This window comes from Bufo gargarizans, chromosome 7 (assembly GCF_014858855.1).
Source record: "Bufo gargarizans isolate SCDJY-AF-19 chromosome 7, ASM1485885v1, whole genome shotgun sequence".
Classification (NCBI taxonomy): Eukaryota; Metazoa; Chordata; class Amphibia; order Anura; family Bufonidae; genus Bufo; species Bufo gargarizans.
The window spans coordinates 62,106,318-62,125,160 of record NC_058086.1 but is presented as its reverse complement, the minus strand read 5'-3'; the positions used below and the strand labels follow the sequence as shown (position 1 = coordinate 62,125,160).

Here is an 18,843-nt window from a genome sequence, read left to right as displayed (position 1 = left end):
TGTACAAAAAAGGTGCATAAAAAGCGGCAACGTTTCAAATAATACCTAGTCTTTGTCGGAACGCTGCTGCTTTTTATGCACCTTTTTTGTACATGTTCTTATGGACTAATTGGTGAATAAACAATCTTTGGCCGAAAATGCAGCCATCGTCTTCTATTTGGAATATCTATCTGTGATGCGTCGCGGATCTGGTGCTTTAGCTGTTGCATGTCTGAAGGAGTCTGGAAGGTACAGGAGTGCTGCTCTACATATTTGTTTTACTATCCTGAGAATAGGTCATCAATATAGGAAACTGGCCAACCCCTTTGAAGAGTAGTTAAACTTTTATAAGTTTAAATGCTTCTAAATAGCTCCAAAATAATTTTTGTTATATATTTTATTAATGAATTGTTATTTTGAAACTTAAAAAGGTACCCGAAGTTCATGATAGAACTGCTTCTTAAAATAATTGTTCCTGTAAAGCGCTGGCTTGTCAGTGGGGTACAGATTTCTTCTGCTGTGGAGAACTCTCGCAGATCGCTGTCCTGCTTGCGCTCCCGCCCCTTCCCAAGCTAATTCTGGTACAGCACATCGTAGCCCTGTACTGATGTGCTCTGCCAGGTTTTTGGCTGATCGGAGCGGGCTTCTGCCTGTGCCCGTGATCCTCTCAGCTCAAGGCTCTCTATACCACATTGGTAGGAGAGCCTTTTGCTGAGAGGAGCGCGGGCACAGGCAGGAGCCCGCTCCGATTAGCTAAAACTTGGCAGAGCACATCGGTACCGATGTGCTGTGCCAGAGCTAGCTTGGTGGGTGCGCAGGCAGGATAGTCTGTGAATGGTTACCCATTTTGTCTGCATTTAAAGAAGCACTCCAACAGTGGAGTGTTTATCTGACCTGTTTGAAAGGTACATGATGTAGACTGTATTTTTGAGTTATAACCTCCCTTCTGATCCTCAGCTGTGTCATGTGACCAACACTCAGATCTCCAACTGACACAGGCCAGGAAGACAGTTGCTACTTTATTTATTTCTATGAGACTAACATTAAGGCCCCTTGCAGACCAGCGTTCCTCCTGCAGCGATCCGCATCGCAGCACCCGGCCTGAACTCCCATCGCTGCGGAGGGGGGTCACAGCTATATATTGATTTATGATGCTATGTAACCCTTACAGTTCTGGAATGTACTGGATAACACTGGCATAATGCTGCCAGTGTTATCCAGTACATTCCAGAACTGTAAGGGTTACATGGCATCATAAATCAATATAATGCTATGTAACTCCCGGCAGCAATGGGAGGTCAGGCCGGGTGCTGCGATGCGGATCGCTGCAGGAGGAACGCTCGTCTGCAAGGGGTCTAAGGCTCCCATAGTAATACATAGAGAATCTGGCTTCTCGTTCCCTGTTATTTGGAAGTCTGATTGCTGGTCACATGACACAGCTGAGGATCAGAAGGGAGGTTATAACTCTCAACTACAGCCACTGTTAAGAAAATTACCTTCACTAAAGTTTACATCATGTGACTTTCTTACAGGTCAGAGAATAAAAAATGTTGTGGGAGTGCTTCTTTAACACCTTAAGGACCCGGCTCCTTTTCACCTTAAGGACCAGGCCATTTTTTGCAAATCTGACCGGTGTCACTTTATGTGGTGATAACTTTAAAACGCTTTAACTTATCCAGGCCATTCTGAGATTAGTTTTTTCGGCACATATTGTACTTCATGACACTGGTAAAATGAAGTAAAAAAAAAAAAAAATTATTTATAGAAAAAATACCTAATTTACCCCAAGAAAAATCAAAAATGGGAAATTTCCAAGTTTCAATTTCTCTACTTCTATAATACATAGTAATACCTCCAAACATATTTATTACTTTACATTCCCCATATGTCTACTTCATGTTTGCATCATTTTGGGAATGATATTTTATATTTTGGGGATGTTACAAGGCTTAGAAGTTTGGAAGCAAATCTTGAAATTGTTCTGAACTTTTCAAAAACCCAATTTTTAGGGACCAGTTCAGGTCTGAAGTCACTTTGTGAGGCTTATATAATAGAAACCACCCAAAAATGACACCATTCTATAAACTACACCCCTCAAGGTATTCAAAACTGATTTTACAAACTTTGTTAACCCTTTAGGTGTTCCACAAGAATTAATGGAAAATACAGATACAATTTCAAAATTTAACTTTTTGGGCATATTTTCCATTTTAATAATTTTTTCCAGTTACAAAGCAAGGGTTAACAGCCAACAAGACTCAATATTTATGGCTCTGATTCTGTAGTTTACAGAAACACCCCATATGTGGTCATAAACCACTGTACTGGCACACGGCAGGGCGCAGAAGGAAAGGAATACCATACGTTTTTGAAAGGCAGATTTTGCTAGACAGTTATTTTTTAATTTTTTGTGACACCATGTCCCATTTGAAGCCCCCATGATGCACCCCTAGAGTAGAAACTCCATAAAAGTGACTCCATCTAAGAAACTACACCCCTCAAGGTATTCAAAACTGATTTTACAAACGTCGTTAACCCTTTAGGTGTTCCACAAGAGTTATTGGCAAATAGAGATGACATTTCAGAATTTCAATTTTTGGGCAAATTTTCCATTTAAAATTTTTTTTTTTCTAGTTACAAAGCAAGGGTTAGCAGCCAAACAAAACTTATTATTTATGGCCCTGATTCTGTAGTTTACAGAAACACCCCATATGTGGTCGTAAACCACTGTACGGGCACACGGTAGGAGACAGAAGGAAATGCCATACGGTTTTGGAAAGGCAGATTTTGCTAGACAGTTTTTTCTTTTGGACACCATGTCCCATTTGAAGCCCCCTGATGCACCCCTAGAGTATAAACTCCAAAAATGTGACCCCATTTTAGAAACTACGGCATAGGGTGGAAGTTTTGTTGGTACTAGTTTAGGGTACATATGATTTTTGGTTGCTCTATATTAGGGATCGACCGATTATCGGTTTTACCGATATTGAGGATTTTAACTGTTATTGGTATCGGCATTTATTTTGCCGATATTCCGATAACAAATCGGGAACACAGATCGCGCTGCTGACAGCGCTCTCCGTGTTCCCTCTGCAGCACAGGGGAGAAGGAAGCAGTGTCTCCCTCCCCCCTGTGCTGCTGCTGCCGCTGCAGCCAATGGGAGGACAGGGAACGAGAGGAGGGGAGGAGCTATGGCCACTGCGCCACCAATGAAGATAAGTCTCATTCATATACAGGAGGCGGGAGCTGGCTGCAGAATCACATAGCCGGCTCCCGACCTCTGAGCAGTAGCTGCGATCTACGGTAGTTAACCCCTCAGGTGCCGTGGATCGCAGCTACCGCTCATAGATGTCGGGAGCCGGCTATGTGATTCTGCAGCTCCCGCCTCCTGTATATGAATGAATGAGATTTATTTTCATTGGTGGCGCAGTGCGCCCGCGGCCCCCCCCACCCCAGTATTAACTAACATTGGTGGCGCAGTGCGCCCCCCCCCCCGCAGTATTAATCATTGGTGGCAGTGGCCACAGGATCCCCTCCTCCTCCGATCAGAGTCCCAGCAGTGTAATGCTGGGGCTCCGATCGGTTACCATGGCAGCCAGGACGCTACTAAAGCCCTGGCTGCCATAGTAAGCTCCATGCTGCTGTGTGCACAGAGCAGCAGGGAGAGTGTGAAGTCCTATTCACCCTGATAGAGCTCTATCAGGGTGAATAGGACAAGGGTTCTAGTCCCTAAGGGGGTTAAAAGTTAGTAAAAAAAATATTAAGTATAAATGAAAAAGAAAGATTTACAAAAAATAAAAAAATAAACATTCATTTTCAGCAGGAATTTTTTAATAAAAAAAAAAAAATGAAAATTCACATAATATCTGTATAAATTATCGGCTATCTGCCTAAAAGTTCACAAATTATCGGTATCGGACCTAAAAAATCAATATCGGTCGATCCCTACTCTATATTACACTTTTTGTGAGGCAAGGTAACAAGAAATAGCTTTTTTGGCACCGTTTTTTTGTTTTGTTATTTACAACATTCATCTGACAGGTTAGATCATGTGGTATTTTTATAGAGCAGGTTGTCACGGACGCGACGATACCTAATATGTATACAATTTTTTTATTTATGTAAGTTTTACACAATGATTTCATTTTTGAAACAAAAAAATCATGTTTTAGTGTTTCCATAGTCTAAGAGCCATAGTTTTTTCAGTTTTTGGGCGATTATCTTGGGTAGGGTATGATTTTTGCGGGATGAGATGACTGTTTGGCGCTATTTTGGGGTGCATATTACACTTTTTGTAATGTAAGGTGACAAAAAATTGTTTATTTAGCACAGTTTTTATTTTTTACGGTGTTCATCTGAGGGGTTAGCTCATGTGATATTATAGAGCTGGTCGATACGGACGCGGCGATACCTAATATGTATACTTTTTTTATTTATGTAAGTTTTACACAATAATATTTTTGAAACAAAAAAAATCATGTTATAGTGTCCCCATAGTTTTTTTTATTTTTTGGGCCATTGTCTCATGTTGCGGGATGAGGTGACGGTTTGATTGGTACTATTTCGGCGTACATGCGACTTTTTTTTTTTGATCACTTTTATTACCTTTTTTGAGAAGTAAGGTGGGCAAAATTTCAATTTCCTGATAGTTTTTATTTTTTTATTTTTATGGCATTCTCCGTGTAGGGAAAGTAACATGACCGTTTTATAGATCAGGTCGTTACGGACGCGGCGATACCTAATGTGTAGTGTATTTCATTTTTTAAATTTTCATTCAGTGATAAATGTGTTTTTTATTATCTTTTTTTTTTTTTAACATTTTTTGGACCCAGACCCACTTGGTTCTTGAAGATCCAGTAGGTCTGATGTCTGTATAATACAGTACAGTACAATATATATTGTACTGTACTGTATTTTACTTACACTGAACAGATCTATGCTTTTAGCATAGATCTGTTCAGCACCATGGACAGCAGGACGCCTGAGAAGGCGTCCTGTTGCCATGGGAACCTTCCCCGTCTGCCACAACTGAGCAGACGGGGAAGGGGGGGAGCTCCCTCCCTCTGTCCACCCCCATCCATCTGGGGGCTGCAAAGGCACAGCAGCCCCCCGATGGCAGAGGGAGGGAGCTCCCTGACTTAACCCTTTCCATACGGACCGTGGTATGGAAAGGGTGAAACAGCTGACTAGGGCTGCAACGATTAATCGATGTAATCGATTATATTCGATAACTGGATTCGTTGTCGACGAATCCAGTTATCGAATAATCGCCGATTCGTTGCTATTCGGGCGGGCGGGCGGGCGCTGCATCTTTATTTTACCTTTTTACAATGACGCTCCCGCTCCTGTAACAGCCAGGCAGAGCGGACGGCGGCGTAACGTCACTCAATCACGTGACGCGCCCGCTCCGCCCACTTCATGAATGAAGGAGGCGGAGCAGGCGTGTCACGTGAGTGAGTGACGTTACGCCGCCGTCCGCTCTGCCTGGCTGTTACAGGAGCGGGAGCGTCATTGTAAAAAGGTAAAATAAAGATGCAAGCATCGGGGCCGGGGCTGTTAGGGGGGGATCTGTCTATGGCACTGCTATGGGAAGGGGGGAGGATCTGTCTATGGCACTGCTATGGGGAGGGGGGTCTGTGTATAGCACTGCTATGGGAAGGGGGATCTGTGCACTGTTATGCCCATAACAGTGCACATATCCCCCTCTCCATAACTACGCCGTCCACAGATCCCCCATAATAGTGTCGTCCACAGATCCCCCATAAGTGTCGTCCACAGATCCCCCATAATAGTGTGGTCCACAGATCCCCCATAATAGTGTGGTCCACAGATCCCCCATAATAGTGTCGTCCACAGATCCCCCATAATAGTGTCGTCCACAGATCCCCCATAATAGTGTCGTCCACAGATCCCCCATAATAGTGTCGTCCACAGATCCCCCATAATAGTGTCGTCCACAGATCCCCCATAATAGTGTCGTCCACAGATCCCCCATAATAGTGTCGTCCACAGATCCCCCATAATAGTGTCGTCCACAGATCCCCCATAATAGTGTCGTCCACAGATCCCCCATAATAGTGTCGTCCACAGATCCCCCATAATAGTGTCGTCCACAGATCCCCCATAATAGTGTCGTCCACAGATCCCCCATAATAGTGTCGTCCACAGATCCCCCATAATAGTGTCGTCCACAGATCCCCCATAATAGTGTCGTCCACAGATCCCCCATAATAGTGTCGTCCACAGATCCCCCATAATAGTGTCGTCCACAGATCCCCCATAATAGTGTCGTCCACAGATCCCCCATAATAGTGTCGTCCACAGATCCCCCATAATAGTGTCGTCCACAGATCCCCCATAATAGTGTCGTCCACAGATCCCCCATAATAGTGTCGTCCACAGATCCCCCATAATAGTGTCGTCCACAGATCCCCCATAATAGTGTCGTCCACAGATCCCCCATAATAGTGTCGTCCACAGATCCCCCATAATAGTGTCGTCCACAGATCCCCCATAATAGTGTCGTCCACAGATCCCCCATAATAGTGTCGTCCACAGATCCCCCATAATAGTGTCGTCCACAGATCCCCCATAATAGTGTCGTCCACAGATCCCCCATAATAGTGTCGTCCACAGATCCCCCATAATAGTGTCGTCCACAGATCCCCCATAATAGTGTCGTCCACAGATCCCCCATAATAGTGTCGTCCACAGATCCCCCATAATAGTGTCGTCCACAGATCCCCCATAATAGTGTCGTCCACAGATCCCCCATAATAGTGTCGTCCACAGATCCCCCATAATAGTGTCGTCCACAATTTGTTTTAATATGGCCTTTGAACATAATTTTTCAAGTAAGATCATATAAACCTCTCTGTTTTGTAATTTTGTCGTTTTTCCCGATTAATCGATTAATCGTAGAAATTAATCGGCAACTAATCGATTATTCAAATAATCGTTAGCTGCAGCCCTACAGCTGACATCACAGCAATGTGCTGACACTCTGGTACCACTGACCACCAATGAAAATTCAGCGGGAGGCGGGCGAGGGATCGCGATCCCGCCTGCCGCACCGCCCACAAACCGCCCCCCCTGCACCCCGCCGTCATAAATGCATTCAGGGGTGCAGGGGGGATTAAAGAAAATTAAACTTTGGCCATTTTTAAGTTTCTGATCCCTGCGGTCAGGGACCGCAGGGATCAGAAACTACATAAAGCGATGCAAACCGCAGGTCTGAATTGACCTGCGGTTTGCAGTGATCGCCGATATGGGGGGCTCACAGGACCCCCCTCGGCATTGACCCTGGGTGCCTGGCTGTGTGTAACAGCCGGCACTCAGCGCTGTCACCATGTCTGCAGACATGGTGACAGTTTAATGCCAGGACGAGTATACTCGTCCTGGTGCGCTAAGTACCCTTGCTTACAAAATAAAGATTAAATAAAATAAAATAAAAAGTACCCTTGCTCCAAGACGAGTATACTCGTCCAAGGTCCTGAAGGTGTTAAAGGGGCTCTCCTGTAATGATGACATTTTATTACGTGCCAGCTGCCTGCCTCTCACTAAGCTAAGGATTCATACTTGCCTTGTCCATGTGGCTGCATTCCTTCATGCTGCTTCCAGTGTCTCCATCCTCCAGGCCCCGCACTTCAGCAGTGACAGGCTCCTTGTGGTCATGTCACTGCTGAAGCCACCCATTGACTGCAGCGGAGCTTGTAACTGTGCTGATGCTAAGCTGAATGTAAACGGTGCGCGAAGCTGTATGAATCCTTAGCTTAGTGGGGCAGGCTGCTGGCACATGGTAAAATATCTATCAGCGGAGAACCCCTTTAAAGGGAACCGGTCACCGGGATTTTGTGTATAGAGCTGAGGACATGGGTTGCTAGATGGCCGCTAGCACATCCGCAATACCCAGTCCCCATAGCTCTGTGTGCTTTTATTGTTTAAAAAAAGATATTTTATACATATGCAAATTAACCTGAGATGAGTCCTGTCCCTGACTCATCTCACATACAGGACTCCTCTCCGGTTAATTTGCATATGTATCAAATCGTTTCTTTTACACAATAAAAGCACACCGAGCTATGGGGGCTGGGTACTGCGGATGTGCTAGCGGCCATCTAGCAACCCATGTCCTCAGCTCTATACACAAAATCCCGGTGACAGGTTCCCTTTAAGTACAAAACCTAATGGCAAAGTTCTCCCTGTGCCCATGTTTACTCACCCTTCTGTTCACTCAATACAGCTAGTGAGCTATGGCTGTTGTCTTCGTTCATCACAGCCTGCCACTGCTCTACCACTAACGGCGTTTCTGTTAGGCTGCATTATAGGCTCTTAAAGGAATGCTCAACCTAGAAATGAATGGCAGTGCCATAGGAGTGAATGGTGCAGTGGAGCAACATGATCACAACCACTCAGATGCTCAGGGGCCCTGCACTCAGGATTGCTGGGGTCCAGCCATTGGCCACTTATCACCAACCTATCCTGTGTTTAGGTGATATGTTCTGTCCATGGGATAATCCCTTTAATGAATACAATTTATTTTCTTTACTAGGTTCGTGTGGATGGCTTCAACTACACAGGCATGGGAAATTCTTCAAGCAAGAAGGATGCTCAGAGTAACGCGGCTCGTGATTTTGTGAACTACTTGGTTAGAATTGGAGAAATGAGGAGTGATGAAGTACCGGCACTCGGGGTAGGTGATGTGTGAATCTATCTTTAGAATGAAATAATACATTTAAGTAATACAACAAGTTCATATTTCTCACTCGTGCTGGGAATGTTTTGTGGTTATAGCACTAAAGGGAAGGTTTTCACTTGGTGACTTTGATCGGCATCTTTATTGCAGGCTGGACAGGCAGATGCTACCGATGGAGGTGATGGCTTCACAAATGAAGGATTTGGTGTCCCGTCCGGAGGACCATTGCCACCACACTTGGCAATAAAGGCAGAAGGTGGTGGTGGAGGAGGAGGAGGAGGAGGTGGTGGTGGTGGAGGAGGAGGTAAGTGGCAATAGATGCAGCATGAGATTGTACTCCTGGGTTAAGAGAATGGGCCACTTTCTTGGCATTGTTTGTTGCAGGGTTTAGGATCACCTCATTTTAGAAAAATGTAATTCAGTTGACTCGTGTGTGTGTGTGTGTGTGTATATATATATATATATATATATATATATATATATATATATATATATATATATATATATATATATATATATATATATATATATATATATATATATAATATTAATGTGTGCAAAGAGAGAGCAGCAGCACTGTGCAGGTGTAGTCGGGTGCAAAAGTCCTCTGACCTTAGGCTGTTCGGTCAATATGGTTGTAGGTATTGCAAAAACGAGGCAGCACTCCAGGATAAAGTAAAAAAATGACCTTCTTTATTCCCCTGTGCAACGTTTCACAGGGGAATAAAGAAGGTCATTTTTTACTTTATCCTGGAGTGCTGCCTCGTTTTTGCAATACCTACAACCATATTGACCGAACAGCCTAAGGACTTTTGCACCCGACTACACCTGCACAGTGCTGCTGCTCTCTTTTTTATTTAACATTTCCTGGTTTTAAGGTTTAGTCTACCTGCTAGATACATATATGTAGCTTAAGTCCATGATTCTGGCACATACTAGACCAAATTATTGGACAGTTTTGGCGCATTGAGACAGATTTTTAGAGAATGTGCACATATAGCTGGTATAAACTGGACTAGACGGTGTAAAGATGTACCAGATTTATCACCCAGCATCAGCAATGATGATAAATTTGATGCTTATCCAGACAGTCTACAAATTAAGATGTAATTAATCGGGCAGAGTTCCTGTGAACGCTCATTCCCGACAATCTGTATAAAGTGCAGCCGATCATCCAATTGGATGAGCGAAACGCTCGTTCTTTGGGTGAAACTGTCGTTCACGCAGGCACCTAAATTATTGTTTATGGGCAGCAGATCTTGCCGTCTAAACAGGGATCTGCTGCCCACAAACGATGCAGCTGTATGTGGACGAGCAATCACAATAGCCATCCCTCGTTCCCATACTGTGGAGGTGATCTCTGCATGTCGGGAAGGAACGCTTCCTTACTGACAATCTGCTGTTCTTCTGTAGGTGTAAATGTGGGTCTGCTTGCGTGTCGGCATTTGTGTAATTTAGTAGATGTGCAAATAACATTTGTTACTCGCTCGCACTCTTTTGACTGCTAGTTGATGATCCCTGGCCTAAGTGATAATATTTCTTGAGCAACTATTCTTATGACTGTGTCGTTTCTTATTCCTTCTAGAGTTACTGAATTACTATCAGTTTGCAGTGGAGGTCCAGCTGGGTGTTGCCATTTGGAGGGGAGGGGGGGCTCCCTACACAGTCTGACACTTTCCAATCAGTGCGGCTAATGTCAGACTTTGTAGGCCCACCGCCCAACTGGACCTTCATTGCAAACTGCTAGTAATTCAGTAATAACTTCTAGCTGCAATAATAGTTTATGACACAACATAGTAATAAGAATAGATGCTCCAGAATTATTACGTAAGGATTGCAAGTATTTGTTAGAACAGACATGTCAGGAGATGTGACAGGACTACGAGTTAAAACCCTGTTAAGTTACTATCTATTTTTATTTTTTTCCCCCTTAATTTAAGAAGCGCCATCTTCAGGCTCGCACTTTTCAGGCAGTTCAGGATATGGTCCACAGACTGGTGGTGCAAACTGGGACCGTGGAGCCAATCTGAAAGACTACTATGCCAAAAGAGACGAACAGGATGCTCAAGCGGTATGTTGGTTCAGGATTTGTTGGGACTTGATTGAAAATGGATTCACCCTAGCACCGTTGGTGACAAGAAGCTTTTGCATGTGTCCTATTTTCCCCACTGCCTCATATTCATTTTATTCTCTCCCCTGCTTAGACGCTGGAGTCCGAAGAGGTGGACTTGAATGCAGGTTTGCATGGGAACTGGACTCTTGAGAATGCAAAAGCTCGTCTCAATCAATTTTTTCAAAAGGAAAAGTCACAAGCCGATTATAAGTACTCCGAAGTAGGGCCGGATCATAACAAGTATGTCCTTCACATGCAACAGCAGACATCGGTTACTTACCATTTGTGAACTTTGGGGCTTTTCCACAACATTCATTGGCAGCCATTGATTTTTATTCAGTTCTAGCTGCCAGTAAGTTTAAAGGGTTTTCCCATCTCAGACAATGGGGGCATATCGCTAGGATATGCGCCCATTGTCTGATAGGTGCGGCTCCCACTGCTGGGACTCGCACCTCGCAGCCACCCTCCATCTTGTAGTGTGACCTGAATGTCACCATCATTTATATTCACACTGACAAAGATGTAGTAATTATTTAGAACATTGGCCTAAATATTTCTGGATCCTAAGCAGCTGATGTATAACCATATACACCTGAATATTAGCAATTACCATACTACTTGCCATTTGTTTTTCCCCCTTCTTTTTTTTTTTTTTTTTTTTTTTAAACTATGAGCAGGTTTTATCTTTCACATTCACAGGATATCTCAAATAATCTGAATTAGGTTTGCAGAAATTAATGTGCGTGCTGCAGAAACTAAACATGCCTGTCCTGTCTATCTGCCACTTGATCCCCGTTATGCCTGCAGTAGTTACATGCCGTTAAATCGTTTACATGACTGCTGCAGGCGGGGCCTGGCCTCAGCTATCTCGTGCTGTTTATAGATGCGTGACCACTGAGGCCAGTGCTTGGTTGTAGGAAAATGGTTAAAAAGAAGCCTGTCATCCAATTTAAATTCAGTGGCCTCTCACTTACGTGTGAATACACTGCATTTGTGTAGACTTTACTATTTGTTGCAGCACTACGCCAGCAGTGTAAGGGACCAAGTCCAGTAGATTCATGATCTGTGGGCTCCACCTGTAACTGATATCTTTCTCCCTATGCACAGTGATGCTTATGCTGAGGGCAGCATAAATTGGTTGATTGGTTCCCTTTAAACGCCATAGGTCTACGGATTAAACTGGCTCTGTGGGCATGTTATGTTTCTCTTTAGCAAAGACTACTAATGTTATTAGTGGCAAGGATATGTATTTCATGCAGAAGTCGTACTGAATACGTGGTCACCTGTCCCCTCAATGAATGGATGAGTTAGGCCAGAATGGCTGAGCTGTCCATGAAACATGGTACATGTGGCAACCTAAATTTCCCCAACCTACAGCAGCTCGGCTGACCCAAAATCACTGCCTCATAGTGAACATCTGCTGTGAGTTCTAGTCTGTCCTGTAAGTATGGGAAAGTAGACCAGTGGTTGGGCCGGAACTCACAGTATCATAAATCACTATGATAGTGAGTTTGGGAAATGTGTGATCCTCTGTTGCTATGAGTTCCAGACTCTTGTGTTCAAATGAAACACTGAGCATGGGACAGTAGCCCCGCGTTGGGTTGGAACTCACAGCATCATAGATCACTGATTCAGTGAATTAGGAAAGTGATCCTCTGTTGCTATGAGTTCCAGACCGTCCAGTACGCAAATGTGGTAGTTACATGGACCAGGTTTCATGGACCTGCACACACTTCTCTGAAACATCTGACAGATACGCGATTCCCAATATCCTTCCCTATGCCAGCAACCTCCTCAGTACAGTCCTCTCACAGTGCATGTGTGTTTCTCAGCCTGTCGTTGTGAAAGAGCATTACAGGGAGCCACCGCCGTTCCTCCCAGTAAATCTCGTACACTTCAAAATTGTGTATTGCGCTGTTGTCGTATAACAACTTTATTGCAAGAGATATAAAAGGAGGGGGTGCATAATGTTTTAAATTCAGATTGTCTTACAATCTTAGCCGCCCCCCTCCCTCCTATTCAGAATAGTTCCATACTCTTGTCATTGCATTATGTTTTACTGTTTGCATTGAAACAGTTAAGCATTGCAGGCTATGGTTGTTGGGATGAAATCTGGTGACTGCAGGAATCAGCTTTTTTATTTTCTTTAAGACATGGGCTAAAGCTTAGGCTGGACTAAGTAATCCCATGTGAATATATTTGCCACTTGCTGATTCCTGGTGTCACTTTCTTCAGGTTAAACCAAAGGCCGACTGAGAAACACACAGGCGCTGTCTGCTAGGGAGAGATGAGCAGGTCAGTGACGCTTGGGTTGGAAGACTGGCTGGTCCCCTGCAGTGGCACGAGTTGCGACTAACTATTGTGTCCTGTGCTAGAGCAATGGTTGTGTGTTTAGTTATATTTATTTCTAGTTTATTTACTGTGTGCATTGATTGAAAACGTAGTTCTACTAACTCCATTTTAATGTGCCATGTATGCGTGTATGTGCACTTCTCTGGTTATTATAAGCCCTGTATATTGAATGTTAAAATATCCTCTGTTTCCGGGGGTGTACAGGGGGTTTGTCATCTATGAATTTCAAGCCTCTGTCTGTTTTTGCAGGAGTTTTTTTGCTGAAATGAACTTGTATGTTAAGCAGCTTGGACGCAGTAAGTTTATACCTGTCTTGTCTGGGACTTTCTGGGGTGGATTTTATGTGACACACGTTTCCTGTCCAGTCATGTGCATTTTGAAAACAAACCGCATCTGTCGCTATCTGCTGGTTTTTGATGGAACTACATAACGTTAAAAATTAGGCTGTGGCACTTCATTTCTCTCCATTTCTCTTCATATCCCCCTACCCGGTTCAGAGTCCGGGTGTAGGGGATAAGGAAGGAGAACTTGTTTTAGTATTCTGTGCTTGTCTTATAGGCATACATGCCCGAGAACATGGATCTAACAAAAGGTTGGCTGCACAGTCGTGTTCTCTGTCAATTGTGCGGCAGTTGTATCACTTGGGGATCATAGAAGCATACTCTGGACAGACCAAAAAGAAGGAAGGTGAATCGGTGAGTTGTCTACAGCGAGCAGATGACTAAGACTTGTCTGGTCTTGTGTTGCATGTTAAAGGAGTATTCCAGTTTCAAGTTATTTCCTATCCACTTTAAGAACTGGAATACCACTTTAAGTCCACTTTAAAAGCCAGCTCGAAATTAAACGGGCCAGCAATAACACAGCCTAGTACTGAGTGCTCACATTTATTTTCTGTAAATTTTTCATGGAAATTGCTAAAAAAAAATATATAATTACATGCATACAATTTTGTCTATGGTGTCATGAACTTGTTGCGCTACAGCACCAATACCATCCCATGTGAATGTAGCATATATTTGAGTCCCATACACTTCCCTAGTTGTCAAAGGAGGGCCACGTCCTCTGTAGACGCCTCTGTCAGTGGAGGTACAGAGCTGCATTTACATGTAGCAATCGCTACTGGGATCACTCGTCCTCATACAGATTTATTATTTCTGGGCAGCATATCGCTGTTCGTACAGCACCATCTGGTGCCCAGATACGAGGATTTAATGTGCTACATCGGCAAGACGTTTATATGGGCTGATTATTATGAACGAGCATTGTAACATTCAGGCCCCGTTGACACAGCTGTATTTTTGGTTCGCATTTTTTTTGAGGATCACACATGGATCAGTTTGTTTCTTTGGGTCAGCAAAAAAGACAGCTCACCATCCATTCCGCAGTCCTATTCGTGTATGTTTTGCAGACAAGTATGAACACAAATATCATCCGTATTTGCTGATTCGTGTTCTCCTGTCCCCTGAATCTTCTTTTTCATGGGACAGGCACTTAATTTAAAAAAAACCAAACATTAAAACTAGAAAACACCTTTATGCAAAACCTGATTGTTGCTGATTTTTGTAGGGTTGATTAGTCACCTTGCCGAATGGCATTGGTCCTGTGCTGGTGTAGTAAACTGACAGAAATATAGACATAGGGGGTCATTTATTAAGACTGGCGTCTTCTCATAACTTCGGCAGATCCACCGCCGCTTCTAAATGTAAGACTGCTTCCTTGCTTTCTTACATTTAGATCTTTTTCTGCGCCTGAAACAGGCGTAGAAAATGGTAAATGAGACTGGCCTGCCAGCCCTTCCCCGCCCACCATTTTAGACCTGGCGTGAGCGGGGAGAAGTCAGATTGCGGCGCAACAATTAGTTAATAAACTAATAATGGGCATATTTCAGCTTCATAAATGACCCCCATAGTACAGTTGTTGCATTACTTGTGTTCATATGTACTGCTGTGTAGGTATGAGGTGCACAAAAACACACAGGGGGAGATTTATCAAAACTGGTGTAAAGTAGAACTGGTTTAGGTGCCCATAACAATAAATTTAGGTTCCACCTTTCATTTTCCACATGAGCTCTGAAAAATGAAAGGTAGAATCTGGTTGCTATGGGCAACTGAGCCAATTGTTTTTTTCTTTACATCGGTTTTGCCAAATCTTCCCCGCAGGGTGACATTGAAGACCCTATTACAGTTTCAGGGGCCAGAAGCTTGAAATTACACATTTGCATATAATAGGCTACTTGATATTCTTTCCATTTGTCTGATCTTGGATATTTTATTCTCAATATATACAGATTGAACCATATGAAGTGAACCTTTCACCTGATATTCAAAAGCAGCTGGCCAGTGTTATCCATGAACTTAACCTTGAGCTACCTTATCCAGTAAGTATTGCCTCATCCTGACCAGTAGAGAACCGAATTCCACTGGTTGTGAATCTTCTTATTTTATGAACAGATTTTTTTAATTGTAGATTTTATTTTATTTGTTATAGTTATGGGGGCAGCCATCTTGCCTGAGCTGTTAACACTATTTAGAGGTGGGCTTCACAGCAGCCACAAGGGAACTTGTTGAGGCTACTTTCACACCTGCGTTGGGTGCGGATCCGTCTGCATACACTTAGTCAAAAAAAGTCTAAGTCAAACGGATCCGTCCTGACTTTACATTGAAAGTCAATAGGGGACGGATCAGTTTCCAATTGCACCAATATTGTGTCAATGTGAATGGATCAGTCTCCATTGACTTACATTGTAAGTCAGGACGGATCCGTATGGCTCCACACCGCCAGGCGGACACCAAAACGCTGCAAGCAATGTTTTGGTGTCCGCCTCCAGAGCGGAATGGAGGTGGAACGGAGCCAAACTGATGTATTCTGAATGGATCCGCATCCATTCAGAATGCATTGGGGCTCAACTGATCCGTTTAGGGCCGCTTGTGAGAGCCTTGAAACGGATCTCAGGCGGACCCTGAAACCGCAGTGTGAAAGTAGCCTGACTTCTAATGAGAGTTCTAGACGTGCTTTGTGACGTGTTCAGAGGCCATTCATTGAGCAGGGTGGGGGGGGGTAGATAAATTAACTATCACTTACTAACAATGATTGTGTATCTGTGTTGCTCCATTTTCCTGCACTCCATTGTGGTCACGTGTAGGGGTGGGCGATATAGATGATATGCAACATAAACTATATAAATTTGTCCAACGATAGAGATTTTGTTTAGATCACCATATCGCGGTAGAACATGGCATGCGCCGCTCTCGGCACGCACCATGTTCTCCTGAGCCGGCACAGTGGAGGAGGAGGAGGAGGGGAGGGACTGTGGCCACTGCGCCACCAATGAGAACAGAGTAGGAGGAGGAGGGACTGTGGCCACTGCGCCACCAATAAGAACAGATAGGAGGAGGAGGGGAGGGACTGTGGCCACTGTGTGCAAGTCAGACAAAAGAGAGACTAAAGTCAGACAGGACTCAGTCTCGCCTGTGTATTTCAGCACTGCTTTGAGCACAGGGCAGTAGGAAATGAAAATAAAATGGTAATCTGGAACTCTTCTGCATTACTATTCTCAGTACTGTTAGTGTTGCACATAATAGTCCAAAACTGTAACAGGTATGTACTAGCATGACTCCCCTGTCACTTGAAGATCCCTCAGTATAACTCTGCACAACAGTAACAAGCCTATCAACGAGTTATGCAATGTTTCTTCTGTTCTCATTCACAGCCCGAGGATCCTAGCCATCCAGTGGCCCTTAATCAGGGAAAGTTAGTACAATTTGAACCTTCCCAGCGGCAGAGCTTATCTGGTGTGGTACCCTGGTCCCCACCACAAGAGAACTGGAACCCGTGGACCAGCAGCAACATTGATGAAGGTCCTCTTGCATTTGTGAGTATTAGTGGAAAATTGATTAATTTTTTTTAATGCCAGTGAAATGCATTAAGGGCGTTATTAGAACATGCAGGGCAGCGGTATCATTCCTGAGGGCGTGGCAGAAGCCGTGCTCGGAAGGCGTAACCCAGCCTCCGAGTGCTCCAGTTGCTCATTTAAATATTTATAAAAGTCGCTTTTACAGCTAAAACGGACCTTGGAGAAGGGAATGAAAGCTGTTTATCGGTGTTAAGAGCCCTACGGCTATATGACTATTAGGGTATGCTGGAACCAGGTGACAGAGCCTCTTTGAATCTATCAATGCTTCCAGCCATTACCAGGTCCTTTAACAGCAAGTTCTATAACTTTACAGTTTGGACAGTAACGTAAAGCTTACTTATTTGGGTTGCAGTTAAAGGATTGCAATTTGGTCTCTGCGACCCTGTGTTCTCTGTACACATACACAGCTTTGCAACATGCATCTTTTAATAGAAATACCTCAGTTAAAGGTCCTCCCCAAGCTGCCAGATGACAGCTGTGCTGCCAACATCTTCCATGATGTCACCGTTGGGTGACATCAGTGGGTGCAGCTTTAGGCCTCATGCACACGGACGTTTTTTTTTTTTTTTTTTTTTTGCGGTCTGCAAAAACGGTTTCCGTGATCCGTGTCCGTTTTTTTCCTTCCGTGGGTCTTCCTTGATTTTTGGAGGATCCACGGACATGAAAAATGAAAAAAAATAATCTAAGTCAAGTTTGCCTTTGAAATGATAGGAAAAAACAGACACGGATCACGGACACGGATGACAATCTTGTGTGCATCTGTGATTTTTCACGGACCCATTGACTCGAATGGGTCCATTAACCGTTGTTCGTGAAAAAAAATGGGACACGTCTTATTTTTTTACGGACTTTGAAACGCTGATCGCGGACCCATTGAAAGTCAATGGGTCAGCGGGAAAAAAACAGAACAACGGCCGCGGATGCACACAATGGTCGTGTGCATGAGGCCTTACAAATTTTTCTGCCCTTTTATCTGGTCCTTCCCACCGGTGTCATCATTGAAGGTCCTGGCAAGTACAGTTTGCATCTCGCAGCTTGTGGAGGAAGTAATTTTTTGTTTTCAGTTTCAGTCCTCTGAGCGGGCACAGCTCTTGCTGTATGAGTGTTGTGTGTGTGTGATCATTAAGGAAGCAGTCAGGGGAGGTCTATTACTGCTGGACCGTCCTGACTGCGGATTATAAGAAGCACAATTTTTTTTTTTTTTTTTCTTGCTAAAAGTGCATTTCATAATACTGAGCAAAATATATACACCCTTTTTTTATCTGTATAGTAATGTGCACATCCACCTACTTGGGTGGTCACACAGGCTCAGTTCCATCCTTTAACTGACACCTGCCATATCTGTGGTTTAAAAGTTGTGATGGTTAGAGGGAGTGAGCTGCAGCTGAAAGGACACTCCCCAAAGACAGGACACTGCCACTGAGCTGCTAGCCTGAAGAGAATCTAGCAGAGCAAATGGAGCATTGCTTTATAAAGGGATAAAAATAATACTTATAACCTATAACCCTATCTTAGCTTTTGATGCAGCAGACAGGCATTGCGTGCGGTACTTTAGTTCAGCATCTAGCTATTAGGAGAAATACCTTGACACTGAGGTTACTAACTTTAATTACAGATAATCTTTCATTGATTTATTGAAATATTATAACTCCATTTCCACTTTTTTTTTTATTGGCTATTAGGCAACTCATGAGCAGATCAGTGCAGACCTGAAGAATGAGCTGATGTACCAAATGGAAAATGATAAGGACCTGCAGCCAGTGAGTGATCCTTTCAGAAATGATTCCTATT

The 18,843-nt window shown here is 43.7% G+C and overlaps 1 protein-coding gene across 3 annotated transcripts in view; it reads left to right on the top strand.

Annotated features, from left to right (window-relative positions):
- The window catches only part of DHX9 (DExH-box helicase 9), a 47,190-nt gene that overhangs the window by 2,680 nt on the left and 25,667 nt on the right, over positions 1–18,843 (top strand). The window contains exons 3-11 of one of the 3 annotated variants that reach the window (XM_044301102.1): positions 8,531–8,671; positions 8,825–8,978; positions 10,615–10,745; positions 10,879–11,027; positions 13,389–13,435; positions 13,698–13,834; positions 15,427–15,516; positions 16,849–17,010; positions 18,735–18,812. In XM_044301102.1, coding sequence (XP_044157037.1) covers positions 8,531–8,671; positions 8,825–8,978; positions 10,615–10,745; positions 10,879–11,027; positions 13,389–13,435; positions 13,698–13,834; positions 15,427–15,516; positions 16,849–17,010; positions 18,735–18,812 — 1,089 coding nt within the window. Of the gene's footprint in view, positions 1–8,530; positions 8,672–8,824; positions 8,979–10,614; positions 10,746–10,878; positions 11,032–13,022; positions 13,083–13,388; positions 13,436–13,697; positions 13,835–15,426; positions 15,517–16,848; positions 17,011–18,734; positions 18,813–18,843 lie in introns of those variants that run through there. The other 2 variants (XM_044301103.1, XM_044301104.1) reach the window with 2 other exon arrangements.